This window comes from Micromys minutus (genome assembly GCF_963924665.1).
Source record: "Micromys minutus genome assembly, chromosome: 1".
Taxonomy (NCBI): Eukaryota; Metazoa; Chordata; class Mammalia; order Rodentia; family Muridae; genus Micromys; species Micromys minutus.
Genome location: NC_137969.1, coordinates 258,117,935 through 258,141,269, shown reverse-complemented (window position 1 = coordinate 258,141,269; position 23,335 = coordinate 258,117,935). Strand labels below are relative to the sequence as shown.

The following is a 23,335-nucleotide window of genomic DNA, read 5'->3' as shown; positions in this document are numbered from 1 at the left end:
TGCTCTGAGGCCCAGAAGGTTCTACCACACAGTGTTAGTGCCATGGCATCTCCTCGTCATTGCCTATGCATGGTTGCATGTTATGTCACTTTTAAACAAGACCCTTTTTCTCTTTTGTACCATTAATCCATCATTTATACAGGACCAGGGCAATCCTTAAACTCCTGAGTTCTCTGCTTACTCTTCAATAATCAACACAGGGAAAGGCCTGCGCCTCTGTCGTCGACCAGCAGAGGATAACAAAGGCAGCTGTGCACGCGCCACTCCAGTCCAGGCCTTCCTAGAAGAACTCACTTCTACTTTGGTAGGGTTTGGGTTTTTGTTTTGGTTTGGTTTTCTTAACTCCTGCTTTCTCCCTGACTTCACATCAACACTCAGCAAGGAGTCGTCTCTGGTCTGAGAATGCCTTTTACAGAAGGAGGCCGCTGCTTTAGAGTAGGGCTACCATGTAAACGGTCAGATGGAAGAGCTGAGCTGAGCCCACATGCGCTGGAGTAAGCAGACACTTCATGTATGTGCTATATCCTCTGTGTATTTATTACAACTACACAACAGACGGCAGGAAAATACTTGATGATGTGATTCTTCTCCTCATCTGAAGAAAGGTCCTGTGTGGGCTAATGATAGCCTTGCTGAAAGGCCAAGGAGAAATCTGTTCCAGGGGAATCTCACAACAAATAATAAATAATGGGTAAGTCGTAAGGCCACAGTTCCACAAGCTTTGCCAGGTCTTCTGGGAGGAGTGGTGAGCTGCTTGCAGTCTCTCTCTGAGGATGTTTAGCACTCCTCGTCTGCAAGCTGGTTAAAGGCACAGTGTGAATGTACGGTAGAGCACCACTGCCGCACTGCTCTCCATCTCTGGGTACCAACAGACCTGCTGTGGTCCTCACAGACTCGGGACTCCAGGCTTAGTCTGATAAAAAATAAAACAAAATATAAGCAAGGAAGACAGATAAACACACATTTCACTTTCATGAGTCTTTTTCTCCATTTTACACACCCAGAGACGGTGGTTTTGTCATGAATTCAGAAATTCTCCCAAAGTTCTCATTGATGACTCATACAGGAATCTGAAGGAAAAAGAAAAGAAACAGATTTAGCTCCCCTCGAAAGAGCAGATTTTAGACAGGGTGTGCAGGAGACACCCTTGAAAACAGCCTGTGTCCTACACAGAGCACAACAGTTTCACAGTGGTAAAGATGAACAGGCTCAGTGCCCATGACAAAGTCCATACCCTGGGACCCTGGTAATCACAAGCAGGCATAGGCCCAGTAACACCTGCCCAGCTGGCAGCTTCCGGCTGGATGCTACTTTTCTTAGTTCTGCCCTTTTCTAACTCACTAGCTCCATAGCACACAGAAGCTCGTTCTACCCAGCGTCCAGTCCTGACTTTACTGCATACGAGAAAACCATCATCCGCCTCCACTCAGCTACTATGTCTGCTCCTCTGCCCAGCTGCAGAACCCCCAGGCCCAATAATGGGAACAAGGAGGCAGTCTCTAGACCTCTCTTTCAGGGGCCCATTCAAATTTAAGAAACATGGTTGGACAGCTCCTATACAAATTACCAGGGTGTCACTGCAGATTTAAGCATACCAATTTACAAAGAGCAAGGTTCTGTGACATTCCATTGCTGTATATAATCACAAGGATACGCCACATGTGGCAGGACCATGTTTTCCTACATAAAGGATAGTTTAAACATTTCACTGAATAATGTTAGCAAGCAATAATAATAATGAGTAATCTGAACTCACTCCTATCTGCTACACTTGGAGGAAGCACAAAAACACATTTCAGAAACAACTTAAAGAAACTGAGGTCATAAGACTCTGGTGTTCTTGGGAGTTTTCTCACGAGCACTCACAATTTTCACATGACTTTATTCTTGGATCATATTCTGACACTTAAATATGGAGATAATTTTCTAAATACAACACCAAAATTTTGTTAAAACTAAAATTTTATGTTCTTCCAACATGAGCCTAGGGTCAACTGAGGGTAGGGGCAGGAGAGACTAATATTAGTCAAGACAATAAAGACATAAACTACCAACTAGATAACGAAGTGGTACCCCAAATACACAAAGATCCCTGCAACTCAACTAAATTAAACAATCGACCTGATTAAAATCTAATCTTTAGATCCTTTTAAATTTAATGTATATGTCTGATTTGGCTGCATGCATTTCTAGCGTAATACGCATGTAGTGCTGGCAGAGCCTAGATGAGGGTGTTGGGTTCCTTGGGACTGGAATTACAGGCAGTTTTAGGCTGCCATGTGGGCGGTGGCAATCAATGTCTGGCCCCTGAAAGAACAACCAGTGCTCTTAATTGCTGAGATGGCTCTTAAATGTCAATTTAACTAGAAACTAGAATAAACTAAAACCCAAGCTGCTTAACCAAATTATTTAAAGTAGAAAGATCCACCTAAATGGGAGGCCATTCCTTCTGGAGAAAGCCTACACAACAGGGCGTGGAAGAAGTGACTTGATTTCTCAGTTGCATGCCTTCACTCTCAACAATAAGCTCATCTGCACTGTTGCTGCCAGTATTAAATCCCACTTCTTTAGGATTCCAACATAGAAAAAAGACCATCTGCTGTCTAGAAATTTTCCAAGATGCCAGCACCAGACAGGTTCTCCTGAGTCACCCGGTCTTGTGGACTCAGTAAGTAGTGAGACAGCCATCGCAGGACTACTCAGAGCTCACCTTATAGGCCAGTCTAATGAATATGGCCCTGAGTGTCCTAGAACTCACTATGTAGACCAGCCTAGTCTCAGACTCAGAGACCCACCTGCTCATGCATCCTGAGTGCTAGGATTAAAGGAAACCACCACACTCAGCCGACACCTTAAATCAGATACATTTAATAGTCATTTATAGACCATTTTACCTAATCACTAAAAAATACACTTTCCTCTCAGCAGCCCATAGACCTTTCTCTAAAACAGACCACGTATCATGACACAAAGCAAATCTTGACAAATTTAGGAAAATAAAAAGAACATCTTGTATTCTGTGCTCACAAAGAAATAAGGCTGGATATCAACAGCTACAGAAACTCCAGAGTACAGGAACTTGTGGACACTGAGTTCATTACATTGTTGACTGACAGTGGGTCAAGGGAGAAACCAAGAAGAAAATTAAACATACTAGAACTGGATGAAAATAAAACACACAACACACTAAATCTACACAACACACCAAATCTACACAACACACCAAATCTACATAACACACCAAATCTACACAACACAAGGAAGGGAGTCCTAAGAGGAAAGTTTTATCACACTAAGACCTATGAATAAGAGGAGAGGGAAAGGGGAGAAGGGAGAGAGGAGCGGGAGGAAAGAGAGCAGAAGGGGGAAGAAGGAGAGAGGGAGAAATCTGATTTCACACTAATAAACTAATGTGGCACCTGAAGACCTTGGAAAAACCAGAACAAACAACGCTCAAAGACTGCATTAAACGCCAGGCCAGAGTGGTGGTGTGCGGCTTTAATTTCAGCACTTTGAGAGACAGGAGCAGGTGGATCTCTGAATTCAACACCAACACAGTCTACACAGTGAGTTCCAGGCCAACCAACACTACAGAATGAACCCTAGCTTTAAAATAAAATTAAAAAATAAAAATAAAAAAAAAAAAAAAAGAGAAAGAGGAAGAAACAAACAAGCATACAAAACAATAAAATGAGTTGGTTCTTTGAAAAGAATAAGATTAACTTTATCCAAATTAACCAAAACAGAAAAAAAGGATACAAATTTTAAAAACCAAATGAAAAGGGAAGCATTACAGCAGAAACCAAGAAAATTAAACTAGAAAATCTAAAAGAAATGGATAAAGTTCAAGATCTATAGGACCTACCAAAATTAAATGAAGAATAAAAGAGCCATCCCAAAACATCCTAGCTCTCGGCTGGAGTAAGCCTCATCCTTACCTTTCAAGGTTATCCTCTTCCAAGGTGATCTCCATAAAGGTCTTCAGCTTCCTGTTCACAGTTGCTGCAACTTCCTTCACCTTTGCACGTGCATGTTTACCTGTAAAAGGATCGAATTGAAAAGCAAAAGATCTCAACATCAGTGCACATACATACACTCCATGCACATGCGGTCAGTTCTTTGGTTTTTGTTTGTTTTACAAGTTAACCCTGGCTGACTGCAGAATAATTATGCCTTCCACAGAGACGTTGTGACAGTGCATCTGCTACGAGTGGAAATGCAATAACAGGAAAGGAGTAAAAGCCAGCGCAAACCCACTCACCCACTGCATATAACTGACCCAGCATCCGCGCTTACACCTCCCCATGAGGAACACAAGTCTCTGTACATCTCAATCAGGGTAGGTCCTCAGACAAGCCTTTTTGGTGCCCAAACTTTTTTTTTTTTTTTTAAATAATAGACTGAACACCCTAACTTCAAAATCTGTAATCTGCAACATCTGAAAATTCAAGTTGAAAGACATTTTAATATCAATAAAACATTACCAAAAACATGGAAACCTGAATATAGTCAGCCAACAAGGACATCACTGTACTTCACAGAGGCTGGCATGTTACAGGTTATTGCCAATCGTTTTTCCAGCACTGCTTCTAATGGCTAAGTATTCAAGAGACCTAATGTCAACATGTCCATTGTTTAAAATTAGTAAGTTTTAGAATTATTTTTGAGACTGGATTTCAATAATGTTGCTCCAAACTTCCTTTGTCAGCTTCCTAGGTGGATGGCCTGAGACTTGTGCTACTGGGTTCACCCAGATTTTTAGACAAAAGAAACACTGGGCAAAATCAATAGCAGTTCAATTTGGAGCTGGGCCTACTGGGCCTGACCTATAATCCCAACTACTAGCAAGACTAAGGCAGGAAAACAGCAAGTTCAAGGCCTGCCTAGGTTAAAGTGAGCTCAAGATTAGCCTAGATAAGTAGTTAGTCAGATCCAGTTTCAAAATTAAAAGGGGAGCTGGTGCCATAGCTCAGTGACAGAGCACGTAACTAGCCTATGGCAGGCAAGGGGGAGAGGGAGAAGGAAAGGAGGTAAGGAAGAAAGGGAAAAGGAAAAAAAGGCAGGGATCCAGTTCTGAAGTACAGAGTGATCACTACCTGCACCCAACAGTTCAAGTGAAAGGAAGACAGGAGCAGAGCAGGTAAGCTCATGCAAAGAGAGGCCCTGTGGACCCTGTGTACTCGGACAGCACTAGGAAACAAGGCCGTGAGAAGCCTGTCCTGGCAGAGGTGAGGTGAAACATCTAACATTAAGAGCAAACAAGGACATCATCAGTAATGCACCAGATGAAGGAGAAATAATGTTACCAACCTTTGTTAATAACCAAAATAATATGGAGGACAGCTGTGAGGCACACAATGCCTTCAATATCACCGGAAGTTACACATGCCTTTAGTTCATCCAAATACGACCTGTAAAGTCAAACATCTGAGATCACGCCATATCCTAATACTTAAAGAGAAAAAAACATGGACAAGGCTCGCCCACAGTCACAACCACCACTTTTCAGGTAACATAGGAAACTGCCTGATGTCCTCCTGTATGTGTATTACAGTCAGTTCTTGCAGATGAAATGTTAAAACCACATGGTATGCACGGAAGAACAGGAAAACTGTGGCCTTTGAAAACACTGGCTAGTTTCCATAGTCCAAATGTACAGTAAGAGATATTTAGTATGCTACTGAAAGGCAATCCACAGCTCCTGAAATGATGCAACTTCAGGAAATGCATCTACACTGTATTCAAAGTCTGCAAAACAAATCCCTCTGTATTGTCAGTCCCCTGTGCCTAGAACCACAGTCAACATAAATGGGCTGTGGAGCCAAGGTACAGATGAATGTTGAACAAAAACTGTACTGACGTTTCCTCTGAAGATTTCTGAAAATACAGTATGCTGGTTAAATTCTTGTTATGTTGGAACAAACTAGAGTCACCCATGAAGAGGGAACTTCAACTGAGAACTGCCTCCATCAGACTGGCCTCTGGGCAAGTCTATGGCACATTTTCGTAATGATTGACGTGGGAGGACCCAGCCCTCCGTGGGTAGAACCACCTCTGGGCAGGCACTCCTGGTTATATAAGAAAGCAAACTGAGCAAGCCTTGGAGACAGCAAGCTGGCAGACAGTGCTTCTCCATGGTTCTTGCTTTAATTCCTGCCTCAGCTTCTTTCAATGACTGAATGTAATGGGCTATATATAAGCCACATAAACCCTTTCCTTCCCACACTGGTTTTGTTCAGTGTTTTTATCAGAATAATAGAGAAGCAACGAAGGCAAAAAGAGTTATAGAGAGCACTTGAAGTTTGGCACCATATGGCAAAGCTGGAGTCCCCACAGAGAAGCCAGAAAACCACTGGTGAATGTAAAGCCTTAGCAATGGAGACTCCAACATATTGGAGAGGCCAGATCCTTGGGAGAGCCATTCAGGACAACTGCAGGTACTACAAAGAGCCAGCCTGAGTCTACCAGACAAGCTGTACGTGGGGCACTCAAGCACTGTGGGGCCCCGGAGATCTTGTGTGGATTCCAGGTCATCTGGAGCAACACTGATGGGCTTTGATTTTGCTTAAGTGTTACTGTCTTTAAGACTTGCTTCTTCCCTCTTGTAATAGCAAAATAGACAACTTGTTTTTTGTTTTTGTCCACAGTTAAAGAAATATTACTTAAAAAAGAAAAGAAACTGGACTTTCAAAGTTGAAAATTTTAAATACCATGGGTCTTTACACTGGCACTTTTAAAGTTAGACTATATTTTATATTGTGATATTAACACGAATTTTTGGGAATAAACAAAAAAGGAAAGGCCATGGTTTAATAGTGATATATAAACCAAAATGACAATGGGTGAATTTTGCTACTTAGCCTTTGTCAACTTAGCACAAACTAGAGTCACTTGGAAACAGAGAACCTCAATTGAGAAAATACCTCTATCAGATTGACCTGTGGGCATGTCTATAATATATATTCTTGGTTAAGATTAACGTTGGAGGGTCAAGCCTACTGTGGAAGTGCCACCTGTGGACAGGTGATCCTGCGCTGTCTGGGCAAGCAAGCTGAACCAGTCAGAGAACAAGTCAGTAAGCAGTGCACCTAGATGGTCTCCGTTCTCAGTTCCTGCTTTGTCTTTTCTCCATTTAGACTATATAACCTGAGGGCTAAATAAATTCTTTCCTTCTTGAGTTGATTTTAGTTAGTGTTTTATCAAGGCAACAGAGAAGCAAACTAGAACACAGTAAAAAGTTTTCTGTTTCTTTGTTGTTTTTAAAGACAGGTATTTCTCTGTGTAGCTTTAGCTCTCCTGGAACCTGCTCTGTAGACCAGGCTGGCCTCAAACTCCCAGAAATCCACCTGCCTTTACCGTGAATGTGAGGATTAAACCCTGTGCCATTACCCAGCAAGAAATATTTTTGTATACACATTTTTCCCCTTCTACTAGAACTTAGTTGTGGTAAACATAGGCAAAACTATTTAAATGGATATAACAGTTTATAGAAAGTCATAGTCATCTTTATGAAAATTTAATGTTAACATTTTCTATCACTCATAAAATGAAGAAAAACTATGGAATGTTTTTCTCAAGGGTGTAAAAATACCTTTGAAAACCTGAGAGTATAATGGAACAGAGCACAAGGCACTGGGAACAATTATAGAAAGGGCTGTGCCAAGATCAGAGAGAAAAAGACAATTACCTGACCACATCCGAAGACTTCATTATTACTCCTACTAAACACCTTGAAAATGGAGGAAGGTCAGCAAGACATTGTGGTGAGGTCAGTTCTTCTATATCAGAAACCTAGAAATGTTTCAGATCATTTATTATAAACGGCCTGGACTGAGAACTTGGTTCACACCGATTTGGGTTTCCTCTACCTGACAAAAGCATTTCAGAAACTAAAAGAACAAGCTTTGTTCACCTCAGTTAGTTATGAATATGGCATTATTTTACTCAAGGAAAGTTCACTCAGTTTAACAGAAATAAAGGCTATATCACTTAGCAAGCCTCTTATCAAATGGCCTCATCATCTTCTATAAACAATATACTTTATGCTCAGCCACTTTAACCAGTTTTCCTTCTGAGCCCAGATTAGAATCTCTCAGTCTCAGAATGCTGGTGTTTTGGTCTAAAGTTTCCCTGTGGTACAGTGGGCAGCGTAAGGATATATTGTCCTGGCTGTGAGTTGCAAGATGTGGAACAGCATCCCTGGCCTCTGCCCTCTTACTTGATAGAACAAACCTGTAACTAAAATGTGCCAAATCCTAGACAACACTCTACTATTCACTGTTGAGTAAATTCCTCATGCAAACAGTTCCTGAAGTAATTTTTAATTCCCATTCCCAGAGAAGATTATGTCTATTTTCTTCTGTAATCACCAGTTTGAACACACCCATCTCACCCTATTTCTCTGTCTTTTGCCTAAGACTTGCTGTCTAGGGCACATTACATTAAATTATAAGGTTTAGCACCCACCAACCTAAGTGTTGAGAATACATTTATGATACACTGAGAGAAACTACTACTGATTGAAATAAAATAATTTAAAATAGAATAACACTTTTTAGCCTATGTCAAAGATACAAGGAAGTTCTATCTCACTGCGAGAGTCCTACGAAGTTTAAGGTAAGGTAACTTCATGAAGGCTCTGTGATGAACTGTCACATGTGAAAGCCCTAGAGCAGGAGTTCTCAACCTTCCTAATGCTGCCTACAATTCCCCGTATTGTGTTGACCTCCCAATCAAAATACTATTTTCTTTGCTATTCCATAACTGTAATTTTGCTACTTTTATGAATCATAATGTAAGTATCTGTGTTTTCCAATGGTCTTAGGTGACCCCAGTAAAAGGGTCACTCAACACTGTCAAAGGGGTTGTGGCCCACAGTTGAGAAATACTGCTCTAGAGAAACCAAGTAAGAGTCAATTCATAGAAAAGATAAAATGGAGCAGTAGAAAAAACTAGGCATGTTGGCTATGCCTGTGACCCAGACCTGTGGAGGCTGGGCAGGGGTTTATCATGAGTTCCAAGCCATGGTGACCTAAGGCGTGAGGCCCTATCATGAATGCTGATGTGATTAGCTTAATGTTAGTAGCTTTATTAACATCAGATAAATGATAAGCATCCCAAATGAAGACACTTGGTAGAGTGGGGTTTTATAAATTAATTATACAGTATACTTACAACACCCTATGAAGGCAGGTCAGAAGTAAAATCTAAAAACAGAGTTCCTATACAACATGAAGCTTGAGAAGGCGAGGATGGCTACAAACTAACAAAGCAGACTTTGAGAAACATTATGGAAAACATTTTCTAAAAGGACAGTCAAGGACATAAAAGGAAACCGTATTCTTAAATGTGAACGCAATCCAACCAGGAAGATCCCAAAAGGAAAACTGAGAAAATGAAAAAAGAAACAATCTGAAGTCAAGGACAGAGCTTTCAGAAAGACAAACCAGTCGTCTACTGTTCCAAAAGGGCAAAGCAGTGCACGTCGAACAAGGAAGGAACTAGGAAGAACTAGGAAGGAACTAGGAAGAACTAGGAAGGACTAGGAAGGAACTAGGAAGGAACTAGGAAGGAACTAGGAAGGACTAGGAAAGAACTAGGAAGAACTAGGAAGGAACTAGGAAGAAATAGGAAGAACTAAGAACTAGGAAGGAACTAGGAAGAACTAGGAAGGAACTAGGAAGGACTAGAAAGGAACTAAGAAGAACTAGGAAGGAACAGGAAGACTAGGAAGGAACTAGGAAGAAACTAGGAAGAACTAGGAAGGAACAGGAAGACTAGGAAGGAACTAGAAAGGAACTAGGAAGAACTAGGAAGGACTAGGAAGAACTAGAAAGGACTAGGAAGGAACAGGAAGACTAGGAAGGAACTAGAAAGGAACTAGGAAGAACTAGGAAGGACTAGGAAGAACTAGAAAGGACTAGGAGGAACTAGGAAGGACTAGGAAGAACTAGGAAGGACTAGGAAGGAACTAGGAAGAACTAGGAAGGACTAGGAAGAACTAGGAAGAAACTAGGAAGGAACTAGGAAGAACTAGGAAGGAACTAGGAAGAACTAAGAAGGAACAAGGAAGGAACTAGGAAGGACTAGGAAGACTAGGCAGAACTAGGAAGGAACTAGGAAGGACACACTCAGCTGTTGCACTACTTGGCTCACTGCACAGGGCAGCATAGAGAACAGCGAACTGTGCTGAGTCCGCCAAGTCCAGGGCTGTGCAAAAGCCAGTCATTCTTTGTAACTTCAGCTGTCCAGCCTCTGGAACTAAGTCCTAATCCTAGATTTATTCAGATAACTATAAATTCTAATTTATGTTTTAGAATTTGATAAACATGTTGACATTTTATACAACAAAATTTGCAAAATTAAAATAATCTTTTTGGATCGAAGAAATAGCTCAGTGGTTAAGAGCACTTGTCCCTCTTGCAGAGGACTTGGGTTTGGCTCCCAGCATCATCATGGTAGTTCAAAACTCATCTGTTAACTCCAGTTCCAAGGAATCTGATGCCCTCTTTTGACCTCCCCAGGCACCAGGCATGCACAAAGACATACAGGCAAAAACTCACTGACATAAAAACAAAATAATTCACACTTGATCATGCTGTGTGCTGAGAGTGTCCAACAATGCCCCAGAGCATTATGCTGACAGTGCCAGCATCTGTGTGAGCATCCTCGGGGTGCGGCACAATGAGAATTTGCACCTCCGTCTCTCAGAATGCCAATGCCCATGTAAGTACACGCATTAAGTGAGTCTGATCTCCTCCAAGTCATTACCTATGTACACGTGGGACATCTCAGAGCCTACAAAGAAAAGAACCATTCTGCATGCTCTCTATGGCACTGCATCGATTTCTGTGCTACCTCAAATGATTCCCTGATCAGATCAATCTTCAACCAAAAAGGTTAAATCTGTGTAAATAAGAATCTTCCATTCACCTTGAGTTATGCTAGGAAAACAGATTTCAAAATGTGAAGTTTCTGGAGCTAGAGGGAGGGCTCGGGTGTAAAGAGCTTGTTGCTTTTACAGACGAACCCAGGCTCAGTCCCCAGAACCCCAAAAGCACTGACCACAACCTGTAAATCCAGTTGTAAAGTATCTGATATCCTCTTATGGTCTCTGTGAACACCAGGCATGCATATGGCACACATAAACACATGTAGGTAAAACACTCATACATTATATTCAAGCCTCCTACAGTTGGAATGAAAAGAGAAAAAGACATTGTACTGGCTGATTTTATGTGTCAACTTGACACAAGCTTGAGTTAATCACAAAGGAGTCTCAGCTGAGGAAATGCCTCCATGGGATCCAGCTGTAAGGCATGTTCTCAACTAGTGATCAAGGGGGGAGGGCCCAGCCCATTGTGGGTGGAGCCATCCCAGGCCCAGCCCATTGTGGGTGGAGCCATCCCTGGCCTGGTAGACCTGGGTTCTATAAGAAAGCAGGCTGAGCAAGCCAGGGGAAGCAAGCCAGTAAGTGACATCCCTCCATGGCCTCTGCATCAGCTCCTGCTTCCTGACCTGCTTGGGTTCCAGTTCTGACTTCCTCTGGTGATGAACAGTGATATGGAAGTGTGAGCTGAATAAACCCTTTGCTCCTCAACTTGCTTCTTGGTCATGATGTTTGTGCAGGAATAGAAACCCTGACTAAGACAGACATGCAGAGATGCAAACCACTGTACGCCAATACAGTCCAGAGCAGTCCTGAACTGTTTGCCAAACTATCCCTGATCTCATCTTCATCAAAGAGAAACCTTGAGAAACTGTCAACTCACTCAAAAGTCTGAGAACCAACAGACATCATGGAGCCTAGATCCATCTCAGTCAGGAGTGACAACAGCCTTAGCATAATAGCTCCACAGTTGCCATATGGCTCTAGACAGCAACTAGCTGAATGGCAAGGAACAGGAACCGGCAAAACAGTCCTCATCAAACCTGGAAACACTTAACCACATACTGTAAGCAGAACAGTCGAGAAACAGCAGTTTCAGAATTGATATACCTCACCTTCTGCAGCTGATGATTTATCTCAACCACAGGTGCAGCAATCAGAGTAGAAAGCACCGCATGGTGCATTGCGGTGTCCTTGTGCCAGGACTGGAGAGTGGTGATAAAGTCACGAAGAGGGGTCTGGATAGAATGAAAGAGCTACAAGAAATCACATCAGTCATTGTCAGTAGAGCTAAAAATCAGAAAGAAAGAAGAAAACAACTGTGATGGCTCACATCAGTATAAAAGCAAAACAGGCTGAGGTGGGAGAACTGAGGTGAGTTTGAGGCCAGCCTGGGATACATTGTGAGTTCCAGGCCAACCTAAGCTACAGAGTAAGAGATTGCCCCCAAAATAATGATAGCAATAAAAATAATAATAAAAATGAAATAATAATAATAATAAAATGGCTGCTGGGCATAGTGGTATATGCCTTGAGAGGCAGAGACAGGTTGTAGAGTAGGCCAGCCTGCTCTACACACTGAGTTTAAGGACAGCCAGAGCTCCACAAAGAAAGAACGTCTCTCAAAAACAACAACAAAATAAAACAAACCAATAATATAAAAATACTATCAATAGTAAAGAGAGAGGGATGACAGAAAGATGGCGATTACATTAAAGTAAATCATCAGCTCAGGCTATGTATTCTGAATGACACAACTCAATGGACAGTGGCGACTTGGCAGGGATATTAAAATTGGGCATAAAGCACATAAACAAGGTGTCAGCGGTGTTCACGTATTTCCATCAGCTAAGGCTAGCATGGAATTGAGACTCTAGTATTTCATAAACAACCTCTCATTTAAACATTTTAAAAATTGAAACAATAACAATTTACTGATAGAAAAAAAATGGCTCTCTCTGCTAACAATATAATTTATTCAAGAACTGGCTTTGTACTGTTTTTAGAAACAGGTCTAGTTCCTTTGATTTTTTTTAGGACCTGGTTCTTCAGTCACCTCAGTCTATGAGCTTTCCACCATCAACAGAAAGTCATGGTCCCTTCAGAGTGCTTCTAAGTGGGGACATTAACACATGACGGGAGCTGGCGTTCTCCCAGGCAGTCCTCAGATGAGCATCTTCACAGGTCTGTTCTATCTGGGACCTCAGTCCCCGAGCTCTACCGTGTGGACCTGCATGCCACCAGAGAATGCAGGCATGTTTAGCTTTAGGGTTGGCATCAACCACCACTCAGTGCCCTTAGCAGACAGCTCAGTGAGTCAGTGTAGGCATCCACCCAAGAATATCCACCCACCCCTCCTATTTCCCCCACCACGGCCCCCACCGCCCAATCAAGCACAATACCGGCAGACTTTCTTCAGGCTGCTTCCTGAAGATACAGGCAACACATTCCAACATCTTCTGAAACACTTCCTGGACTAAGTCAAACAGTACTGTGACTTTTTCATCTGAATCTGTTTTGTGAATTATGGAGTTCCCAGCTATCTCCTTCAGAATGCCAAGAAGTAATGAAACATAAAAAAATCCCTTCACTAAAAAGAAAAGAAACATTAATTACCTAGGCACAGATTTACGGAAATGCTCAATACAGGCGCATGGCCATGTGCTCTTCTTCCCCAGCGGCAACAGTGCCGACTCTGTGCAAACTGAGAGCTCTGGTCACTGCATGTGACCAGCTGGCAGGACTCCTATGACACATGATTTAACAACACAGACTTTCTCTTATAGTAACACCTAAGTGGAAACCCGAAAGAACAACACCAACCTCACATCTCTCATGTGAGGTTATCATTTGATAATACTTGGTAGTGATCAGTTTCCTTTGTTTTGTCTTTTAATTACATCCCACTGGTTACATAATCTAGTGATATTCATTCTGTATATAAGCCTAATAACACTATTACTCCACTTACCTTTCTAACCAATCTTTCCAGTAAGAGCTACAAAAACAGACAGTGGTCTGCCCCCCCCACCCCCAAGCTTCAAGGGTACCTATATCACCCTGTCCCACCCTAACACATGGCTCAGTACGGCTCGAATGCTGATTCATCTTTAACTTCTGGGTACTGGACAAGCCTCCGTGGCTCTCTATGAATCCTCGCTAGGTCTAAGTGCCAGATCAATAAGCACCTGCATAAAATCACTAAACCACAACAGAAACTTTCAGGGATCTACTACTCTCATTCACGAGCGAGTGAAAGAAAGCATTCTTCACATACATTAATAATGTGCAATGTGACTCGAGGTGGAAAGTGCACCCCTATTCTGGGCCACGTGTTCTGCTGGGAGCCTGTGTAAAGGACATGGAAGAAAGCTGGCTTTCTCTCTGTCTGCTTGCTCCGTCTCAGCTGGCTCTCAGTCCGTCTCCTCACTGGCATGAGAGTCGGCCCTCTGGGATGACTCTGTCATATACTAAAGACCAGTTGAGACATCAAGCTACATGGGCTGAAAAACTCCTTGAGTCTTGGGCCTTCCATGAGTAAACAGAAATCACTGGACTAGCTGGACCCCAGCCTGGAAATCACTCTAGTAAATGTATAGACACACGTATAGACACGTTCTATACATTCTGTTCCTCAAGAGAACCCTACCTAATACACAGACAAAGGAGTTGCCTCCTTACATTCTTCTCAATAACATGGCAAGAAACTTAGATAGGTACAAATTTTAACTATGTTATTTCACTCTATTTTGGTGAATGTACTTTACGGACCAATTCCTCAACATGCTAGTTAGATAGGACAAACTGCTAACAACAGACCGGGACCCACAGCTACAGCAAAAAAGGTCCTCTCCAGGGCACAGCTCAAAGCCAGAAAACAAAAGGCCATGATCTGAAACTGAAGCCATGCTGGCTCCATGGCTCTTCCACTATATTCATCTTTAGGTTGCCAAGCCCCTGCCAACGAACTAACAGCTCACGGTTTCGTAGAGAACAGCCTCACATGTGAGGTGTAAGTAACTTCCTGCACTGTATCCAAACTAAGGAAGAGCCTTTGGCCACTGAAATGCTAGAGTCTCAGAAATCTTAAATTATTCTTTATTAGAGGCCTTTTTCTTTCATTTAAGACGAAAGCCCTAGATTTCTTAGTTTTTGTTTTTGAAAATTAAACATTACTTTTTAACTGGGCTTGCATTTTTCAGTAAGAAATCTTTTCCCACAACCCTGTCTCGTTGTTGTCTGATTTTTCACAACCTGCATACTATATTCTAGAGGGAGCACCTGAAGTTTGTGAGCTTTTAGACCCCTAATTTATTTGGCTTACACACTTGGCCACCCAGCTGTGTCCTGGGAATAGCTTCTTTAGAACATGGACTTGGGCTTACAGAGGCCCACCTGGGCGTAATTAATGGTTTAAATGAGAATGGCCCCCACAGGCTTCTGAATTTGAATACTTGGTCCCCAGAGCTGTCTGAGAAGGATTAGAAAATGTCACTGTGTTGGAGGAGGTGTGGCACTTGGCACAGGCTTTGAGGTTTCAAGTCCCATGCCATTCCCAGTGAGCTCTCTCTTTCTGACTAGTGGCTGTGTCTCGAGATGTAAGCTCTCAGTTATTCCTCCATGCTCGCCTACTTGCTACCATGCTCCCCGCCACGGTAGTCAGGGACTCACTTCCCCAGTAAATTCTGTTCTCTACAAATTACCTTGACCATAAAGTCTTATCAGAGCAATAGAAAAGTAACTAAGACATATAAGCTATTTCTGAAAATGGCTTCCTCATTTTGCCTCTTTCAAGCAGAGCAAACAGTTCAAAGCATAGTAGACTCTAGGTCTTACCTCCCTAAACTGCTGCACTCAAGTCCAGCCCTGAACCTGGTCTAAAGGGATTGGGCACCAACATGTGATAAAATGGACTAGTCGGACAGCAAAATCTGGTTAGTTCTACAATACTATATTTTATACACAATTAAAAATAAATTCAGCCCTAGCGCAAAACAATTTGTAAATGATGAAGAAATGAATTTTGATTACTTCAATTAATAATTTGATATAAATGTACTTTTTACTATAGAGTATGATTAAAAAGAGCTATGAAAGAAATAATCCTTTAGAATTTGAATGCCAACACAATATCTTAGGGAGGGTAGGCCACTCAGGCCTGCCTAGAAAGTACCCAAGCCACCAGGGAGCCCAGGCTATACCATTTACATCACTTGACTACGATGGCTAACTTCACCCAACTAAATGTGCTCAACAGAATTCAGTGAGGGACGGCCTCTCACAGAGGTCCATAACGGGGACGCACAGTGAACACCACACGGTCCACACCACAGAGCATGACTGGGGCCTTGGGAAGATGCAAGGTTAGAGCTCAGTAGGACTCTTGTCATACATTGTGTCAGAGGCATCATTAGCTCTGGGTCCAGGGATGCCACCCCCCTGGAGGGCCTCTACACAGATGCCAGGTAGAGACGTCTGCCCACCGAGGCAGATCCAGGGAGCAAAATCCCAAGGAGCCTGTCAGAAACTGGTGTGCCTGACATCAGAGCATCTCTGAAACTGCTAGCTAATAAACAACTGTTCTGGCAAGAGCTAGTATGTGCTACCCCAGAACACGTGTCAGTTGCTTTAAAGACAGATTCTGATCTATAGGAGGAGGGAAAGAGGGACCAGCTACAAATACTTATTGCTTTCAAACATTCCTTTAATGGATGAGTAATGCTGTGGTACCTGTTTTCATTATTCCAAAAGTCCGCTGTAAAAGTTGCACCTGAAATTTAGGATCTCCAAGTCCCACCATGATAACATCTTTACACACAGCCAGGTAAGTCTGTAAGACATGCATGGGTCCATCAACAGCAAAAAACATTTAACAAGGAAGGAAGTCAAGCCCACAAATGCTCTCCATGATGTGATACTAATGTTATAACCAGATGTCTACAACTATACTGCTAAAGAAATTTCCATAAATACATATATTTTCATTGTTTCTGTGATGGTTTGTATATGCTTGGCTCAGGGAGTGGCACTATTAGAAGGTGTGGCCTTGTTGGAGGAAGTGTGTCACTGTGGGGGTGGGCTTGGAGACACTCCTCCTAGCTGCCTGAGGATGCTTAGTCTGTTCCTGGCTTCCTTTGTATGAAGATGCAGAACTCTCAGCTCCTCCTGCTCCATGCCTGCCCGGATGTTGCCCTGCTCTTGACTTGATAATAATGGACTGAACCTCTGAACCTGTAAGCCAGCCTCAATTAAATGTTGATATTTATAAGACTTGCTATGGTCATGGTGTCTGTTCACAGCAATAAAACCCTGACTAAGACAGTTTCTATAACAACTGTATAGACTGTGTATGCAATTCCACCACCTAACCAAATGTCCATTCATGAGCAACATGTCAAACTGAACTGAAACTATGTAGATATTTTTGTAAAAAGAAATGCCATTATAGGTATTATAAAGCAATACAAGGGTCTAAAACCACTTTACAACAAAATAAGCCATCTTGAAAACACAGCCAAAGGTCAAGAGAACAAGCTTTGTATCTCGGCTGCTGACCTGGATTATCTGTTGATAAACATCCTTCCGAGGCTTCAGATACTCCTCTTCTTGGTCTTCAAGAAGAGGTAAAACTTTGTTTTCTAACCAAGATCCAGTGTCATTCAAGATGGACAGATGAATCTTCTCTTCTGAGCAGAACTGTCCAAAACAACAAGGAAGCTAATGAGCAACAACCGCAGCCGTGATACGTGATGCTTAGAGCACAAGACACAGACAGCAAACCTTGTACTGAAGATGGACGCTCATCCTGCAGTACAGACCAAAGGCATGCAGGGCAGTTGCTTTGTTGAAGTTGAGAAGATTCCCACTTGGAGACTGAAGAAATGATTCCAGATTTGCCTGTAAAATTACAAGGCAGGCCCACACTGAGTGCCATGTAACTACATCAGAACAAGGTGTGAAGTGCCTGACCCACACTACGTAGTTATTAGCAGTGCAGGTCGGGCTGCCATCCTTGCACGTAGCACTACCTGCCGAGCGTTAGAAGCACATAAAATAGATAGCAGGTGCCCAGGGCCACAGGACCACTGCCCACAAGTGCCACAGTTCGTGGGGCAGGCTCTGCTAAACCACCATCCTGGGCGGTAGCAATAAGGACTGTTCAGCAGAGAACCATGCAGGAGAAGGCAGGGTTGTAGCACAGAAAAATAGGATTCTGAAGGGCACTTGGGAACAATGAGTTAGTTCACGTGGCTTAAGACTTAAGAGAGCTACTGCTTCCTCACTGACCACTGTCCTAGACAGCCTGTTCTGAGACAAGAGATGAACTGGAGCCCTGACACACTAGACACCTTAGAGAAATGTAGGCTCTATACACTGCTTGCTTGTAAGGAGACAGGTTCTGAAAATGGCTCTGCTCCCGGCCTCATCTATACATGTCAGAGTCTAGATGCTCATTCTCAATTCTTTTCCAGTTTGCAAACATCATAGCACCAAATCATGAAAACTTTCTGACTGCATCACTGCTACTACTGTGTGAGGTCACTTTAATTTAACTTCCAGGGTAACTACTTACCTTGGATCCCTCAAGTGCTTTTAAAAGATGGTTCAGTTTCTTCTGGGGTGCAGAGAGCAGACACTCTCGGTTCTTTGGGTGGGTCAGCAAATATTCCATGTACAACAATGCTAACTCAGGTTTCACTGAGCATGTGTCATTGCTCTGCACTTTTCTTTTAGAGGCCAAATCACTCTGAAAAAGAGCAGTGAAACAAAGAGGCAAATTAGAGCTGTGTTCCCAGAACATCAGTTTCCAGAAGCCCTCGTTCTCGACATTCCAGGGGCACAGCCACATACAGACCTTGACTTCAGGTGGCACTGTAGGCAGCCAGTCCACAATGAGCTCCATGACATGCCCCACTTGCCCCCAGGAACAGAGACAATCCAGCAAGGTACAGTAGCTCCTGCCTGTAACATTCTCCTCCTGGTTTCTCAGAGCAGAGATCACTCCACAGCTGAAAAAGTCAAGTACAGAAAGCACAGTTAAATCTCTACATAAAGCTCCCACTTTCCCACAGGTGACGAAAACCAAGACAGAATTTGATAGTATCAAGGGAGCACCGGCCTCACGGTTACACTGGGACTTGTGCAGCTGCCAAAGGACATGACCCATCATACCTCAACCTTCTGTTTCTAGTGCCAGCTACCTGTCTTCTGAGGTCCTACTTTAGGGTATGATGTGTTCCCTTTTTTTTCATATATTCTGATCACAATTTTTCCCTTCCCTGATTCCTCTTAGATCCTCCCCTACCCACCTAACTTCATACCGTTTCTCTTTAAAAGTATATACACACACAGCACAATTTAAAACCCAAATATCCAAGCAAAAGACCAATAAGAAAAAAGCAAGTTAGTTTTTGTAATGCCACAAACATTCATTTTGGAGTCAGGCAAACTAGTTCAGCAGGTAAGAGAATCTTGCCCCCAAGCCTGGTAACCCAAATTTGACTCCCAGAATCCACAATGAGAACAAACTCTCAAAAGTAGTCCTCCAGCCTCTATACACTTTGTGGTGTGCATGTGTATTTAGTTTACACACATATAAACAAAATGCATGTAAAATAAATTTGAAAAAAATACTTTTTTTTCTCAATGTAAATAAAACAAAGTAAGTTTTACTCATAGGCATCCAACTCCAGAACTACATTACATAATAGAAGCATTATGTGGGGCTGGAAAGACGGATGGCAGTTGTTAAAATCACTTGCTGCTCTTGTTCAGGACTTAGGCTGAATTCCTAACACCCACAGGGAAGGTCAGAACACCTCCTTCTGACCACCAGAGGTTCCTACACACAGATCGTATACACACTCAGACACACATGTACACATAGACACACATAAAGAAAAAGCAAATAGATCAAAGGCATAAGACCAACAGGCCAGGCCCAGTGTTTGCTCACCAGCCACAATAAGGTTGAGTGCAAACTACATGAAGAGAACCAGAGAAACAAAATTCAACAGCTTAGCTTTTTAAATTTTTAATTATATTTTATGTATATGGTCCTTTGTTGCATGTGTATCTGTACACCACATGCATGCCCGAGGAAACCAGAGGAGAGCATCAAATTACCTGATACTGGATTTGCAGACAATTGTGAGATACCACATGTGTGATAGATACTGAACCCAGGGCCTCTGAACGAACAGTCAGTACTCTTAACCATGGAGCCATCTCTCCAGCCCTCAACAGCTTACTTTCTCTTCCTCTTAAAAACACTTTACCATGTACTCGGTATTCTGACATTCTTCCTCCCACATGTATTATAGCACGGTCAGCAGTGACCTCAGGCTCTAGAGATAACCACTCTGGACATCAGAATATGCCCAGACATCAGGTGAAGTCACTGTCGAGGTCCTCATGGTCTCTCTTTAACAAGTTCAGAGCCCCTGACATCACAGCCTAACTAACCTTCCGTACGGCAGTGGGGAAGGCAGAAGGAAAAGCATAGAGGAGGTGACAGCAAACCCCACCGAGGACAGAGTCTTGTGCTGTGGCAGCATACCTGAACACAGGGACAGCAGAGGCCGGCAAGAAGGACATCAGCATGAACAAAGGGATCTTGCAGCGCTCATCCTGGGAACACACACACGGGAAAAAAAAAAAAAAAAACAAACAAACAAAAAAAAAAAACAACCCATCAAGCTAATGCAAGATTTGACAATAGGATATTTTTCCTAATAACCTATCTCCACAGTTGCTCAAAAAGTATTCCAGTAATTCTTTCACTGTCCAGAGAAAATCAAACCTAAAGGTGCCCCTCAGGTTTGAGGGTAAGCTCACTTGAGTCTAATATCCCGACATCTCTATACCACCTTTACTACTGAGCAAATCCTAACTGCAGCAAGTAGAGTCATGGAGCTATACATACATTCAAAACACTTCAGACAACAGGAAAATGTTGACTAATTGCTTACCTTGAACACTCTTGAGAGGTCTGTGCTATTCAGATAATATTATACAAGATGAATCAGATGTTATTTTAGGGAGTGCACATGCTTTGTAGCTGTGACATAAATTTCAGTCTAACTGGATCCTACACCTAGGAGCTTGAATCACATAAAACACAGAGGAAAGGCCTAGACACAGTCAGTCTCCTCCCACAATGCACAATGCTGTCAGACTGAATGGACCTAGTGCAATAAACTACAGTTTCATTAGTGTCACTACTACAGCAGTAAAGCGAGCCAAACAGGCTTTAATTGTGCAGACTCCATCAGGAACACCACACTAAGTGTGGGAGATGGAGCAGTACCTAAAGTCTTACCATTCAAGTTTCAAGGCTGGAGTCAGGATTTCCCAAACCCACATAAATTCTGGGTGGGGTGGCAGCCTATCTGCAATTCCAGTGCTCAGAAAGTAGAGACAGTGGGTCCCCAGAGTAAGCTGGGGAGCTAAACTAGGTGTACTGATAACTTCTAGCTTGAACTCCTAGACCCTCAATGAATAAAGAAGTGAATAACTATGTCCATCCTACACACACACGTACAAACACACACAAACCAAAAACACAACATAATTCTTTCTTTGCTAAGAGAATGAGGATCTTAAAGGGAAAAAAATAATTTTCCTGAAAATAAACATAAATACAGGAAGAACAAAATTAAAGCGAGATGCACGATCTACCTGAATTCAATGAACAACCTCTCAGTGGTGCCCTTAGTCTCTCAATTCAACCATCCACCAAACTACACATAATCTAAAACATGCCAGGAAAAGGATAAAATTTTATTTGCTGAGTAAAAGTATCTTTGTGCACATTTTACAAAAGCAAACAGGGAGCATTTTGAGGGTAGAAAGGTTTAGTGTGGATGGGAGAAGGGGCAAGAAGGAGAGGAGGGAGGGTTAACTAAACTCAAGAATGTATTAAAATCCTTATAGAAATCTACTTTGTAAACTAATTAAGAATACAATGTTTCTTTTTAAATGGTGATTGAATAGAAGTAGTCTGCAGGGCTGGCTAATGCTACTCTGAGAAAACACAACCTATTAAAATGAAAATCCTACTGCCAGGCCTGGGATTCCTGACTGTTAATAGGGAGGTCCCAGAGCAAACTAAAACAACACAGGCTATTGCCAGTGTTCTTGGATGCCTGATGGACATACGTGTTAAGATCTGATGGCGGAAGACACTACACACTTTGACTGTAAGACAAAGAGAAACCACGTTGGAACTCAGCTGAAAGCTTACTCTTTCGGGCTGGCTTGCTATGCAAGCTGCTTCAGAGTCAATTGATGACTTTTCCCTGCAGCAGATCCTGAAAGTAACAATACTGATGTGTCAGGCAAGATGTACCCACTAGTGTAATAGTGGTATAACTGCCTGGAGATAACCAACCACTTTAAAAACTAGCCAAAAGCCATAGCCAAAGTGTAAATTAAGAGCACTGACTGCGCTACCTGAGGTCCTGAGTTCAATTCCCAGCAACCACATGGTGGCTCACAACCATCTGTAATGAGATCTAATGCCCTCTTCTGGTGTGTCTGAAGACAGTGACAATGTACTCATATACATAAAATAAATTTTAAAAATCTTTTTTAAAAAATGGAGCATGGAATGAGCTTATGAGACTCTAATCCTAGCTGAGAAGCTGTTGGAAGTTAATAGCAGCTGTGTAAAAAGTCATCTTTTTTGTCCATAACCTGGGGAATAAAGTAGCATATATATGTACATACACACACAACCTTAATGAAACTCAGGAGATAAAAAATGTGTAAAAGACATAAAGAGGTCATGTTGGGAAAAAAGGGCTCAGAGAGCATGAGAGAGGAATAACAGAACAGCAGTGCATAGCATCCAAACAAAGGAAGTACATCAGAGTGCATTTTAAATATATTTTTACTTAATAAATCTGTTTTTATTGTAATGTATATATAATGTGAGTGAGTGAGTGAGTGTGAGTGTGTGTGTGTGTGTGTGTGTGTGTGACCTTATGCCAAGATAAGGGCTGCTACAACCTTCCTGCCATACACGCAAGACAGAACTTCTACTAAAGATGGAGCGTGTCACAAAACAGCTTACTTCTAAGAGTGGCCCAGACTTACCTTGAAGACCTTCAGGTACTCTGGAAGCACAGACGCAAACTTGTTAATGGTATAAATCTTGGCCTCTTTGTTGTTTTCCAGACTTGTATGGATGTTCTTCCAGAGGATCACGATGATCTCCAGTAACCCTGCCATGGATGCAGTGTCATTCACTGACAATGTCTTCTCTAGTACCTGAGATACAAAGACTGTTACCATGGAAGAATCCAATAAAAGGCAGTAAAAGTCCTATCTTCAAATAAATAGAATGTATAATTGACAATATAAATAATGTAATGTCAACTTCTATGGTACAATAAAACTTCACTACTTTAGAACCTACCTAGACTAGAAATGTAGATTTATTTC

General features: G+C 42.2%; 1 protein-coding gene across 1 annotated transcript in view; it reads right to left on the bottom strand.

Annotated features, from left to right (window-relative positions):
• Nucleotides 1–797: 797 nt before the first annotated feature.
• The window catches only part of NCAPG2 (non-SMC condensin II complex subunit G2), a 45,758-nt gene continuing 23,220 nt past the window's right edge, over nt 798–23,335 (bottom strand). The window contains exons 15-28 of the mRNA XM_080932880.1: nt 22,988–23,161; nt 20,448–20,518; nt 18,744–18,897; nt 18,462–18,635; nt 17,669–17,785; nt 17,444–17,584; nt 16,619–16,718; nt 13,291–13,478; nt 12,004–12,144; nt 7,688–7,791; nt 5,311–5,411; nt 3,939–4,038; nt 1,001–1,070; nt 798–913 (exon numbers count right to left, since the gene is read on the bottom strand). Of these exons, the coding sequence (XP_080789006.1) occupies nt 1,019–1,070; nt 3,939–4,038; nt 5,311–5,411; nt 7,688–7,791; nt 12,004–12,144; nt 13,291–13,478; nt 16,619–16,718; nt 17,444–17,584; nt 17,669–17,785; nt 18,462–18,635; nt 18,744–18,897; nt 20,448–20,518; nt 22,988–23,161 (1,617 nt within the window). The 3' untranslated portion in view covers nt 798–913; nt 1,001–1,018. The remainder of the gene's footprint in view (nt 914–1,000; nt 1,071–3,938; nt 4,039–5,310; nt 5,412–7,687; nt 7,792–12,003; nt 12,145–13,290; nt 13,479–16,618; nt 16,719–17,443; nt 17,585–17,668; nt 17,786–18,461; nt 18,636–18,743; nt 18,898–20,447; nt 20,519–22,987; nt 23,162–23,335) is intronic.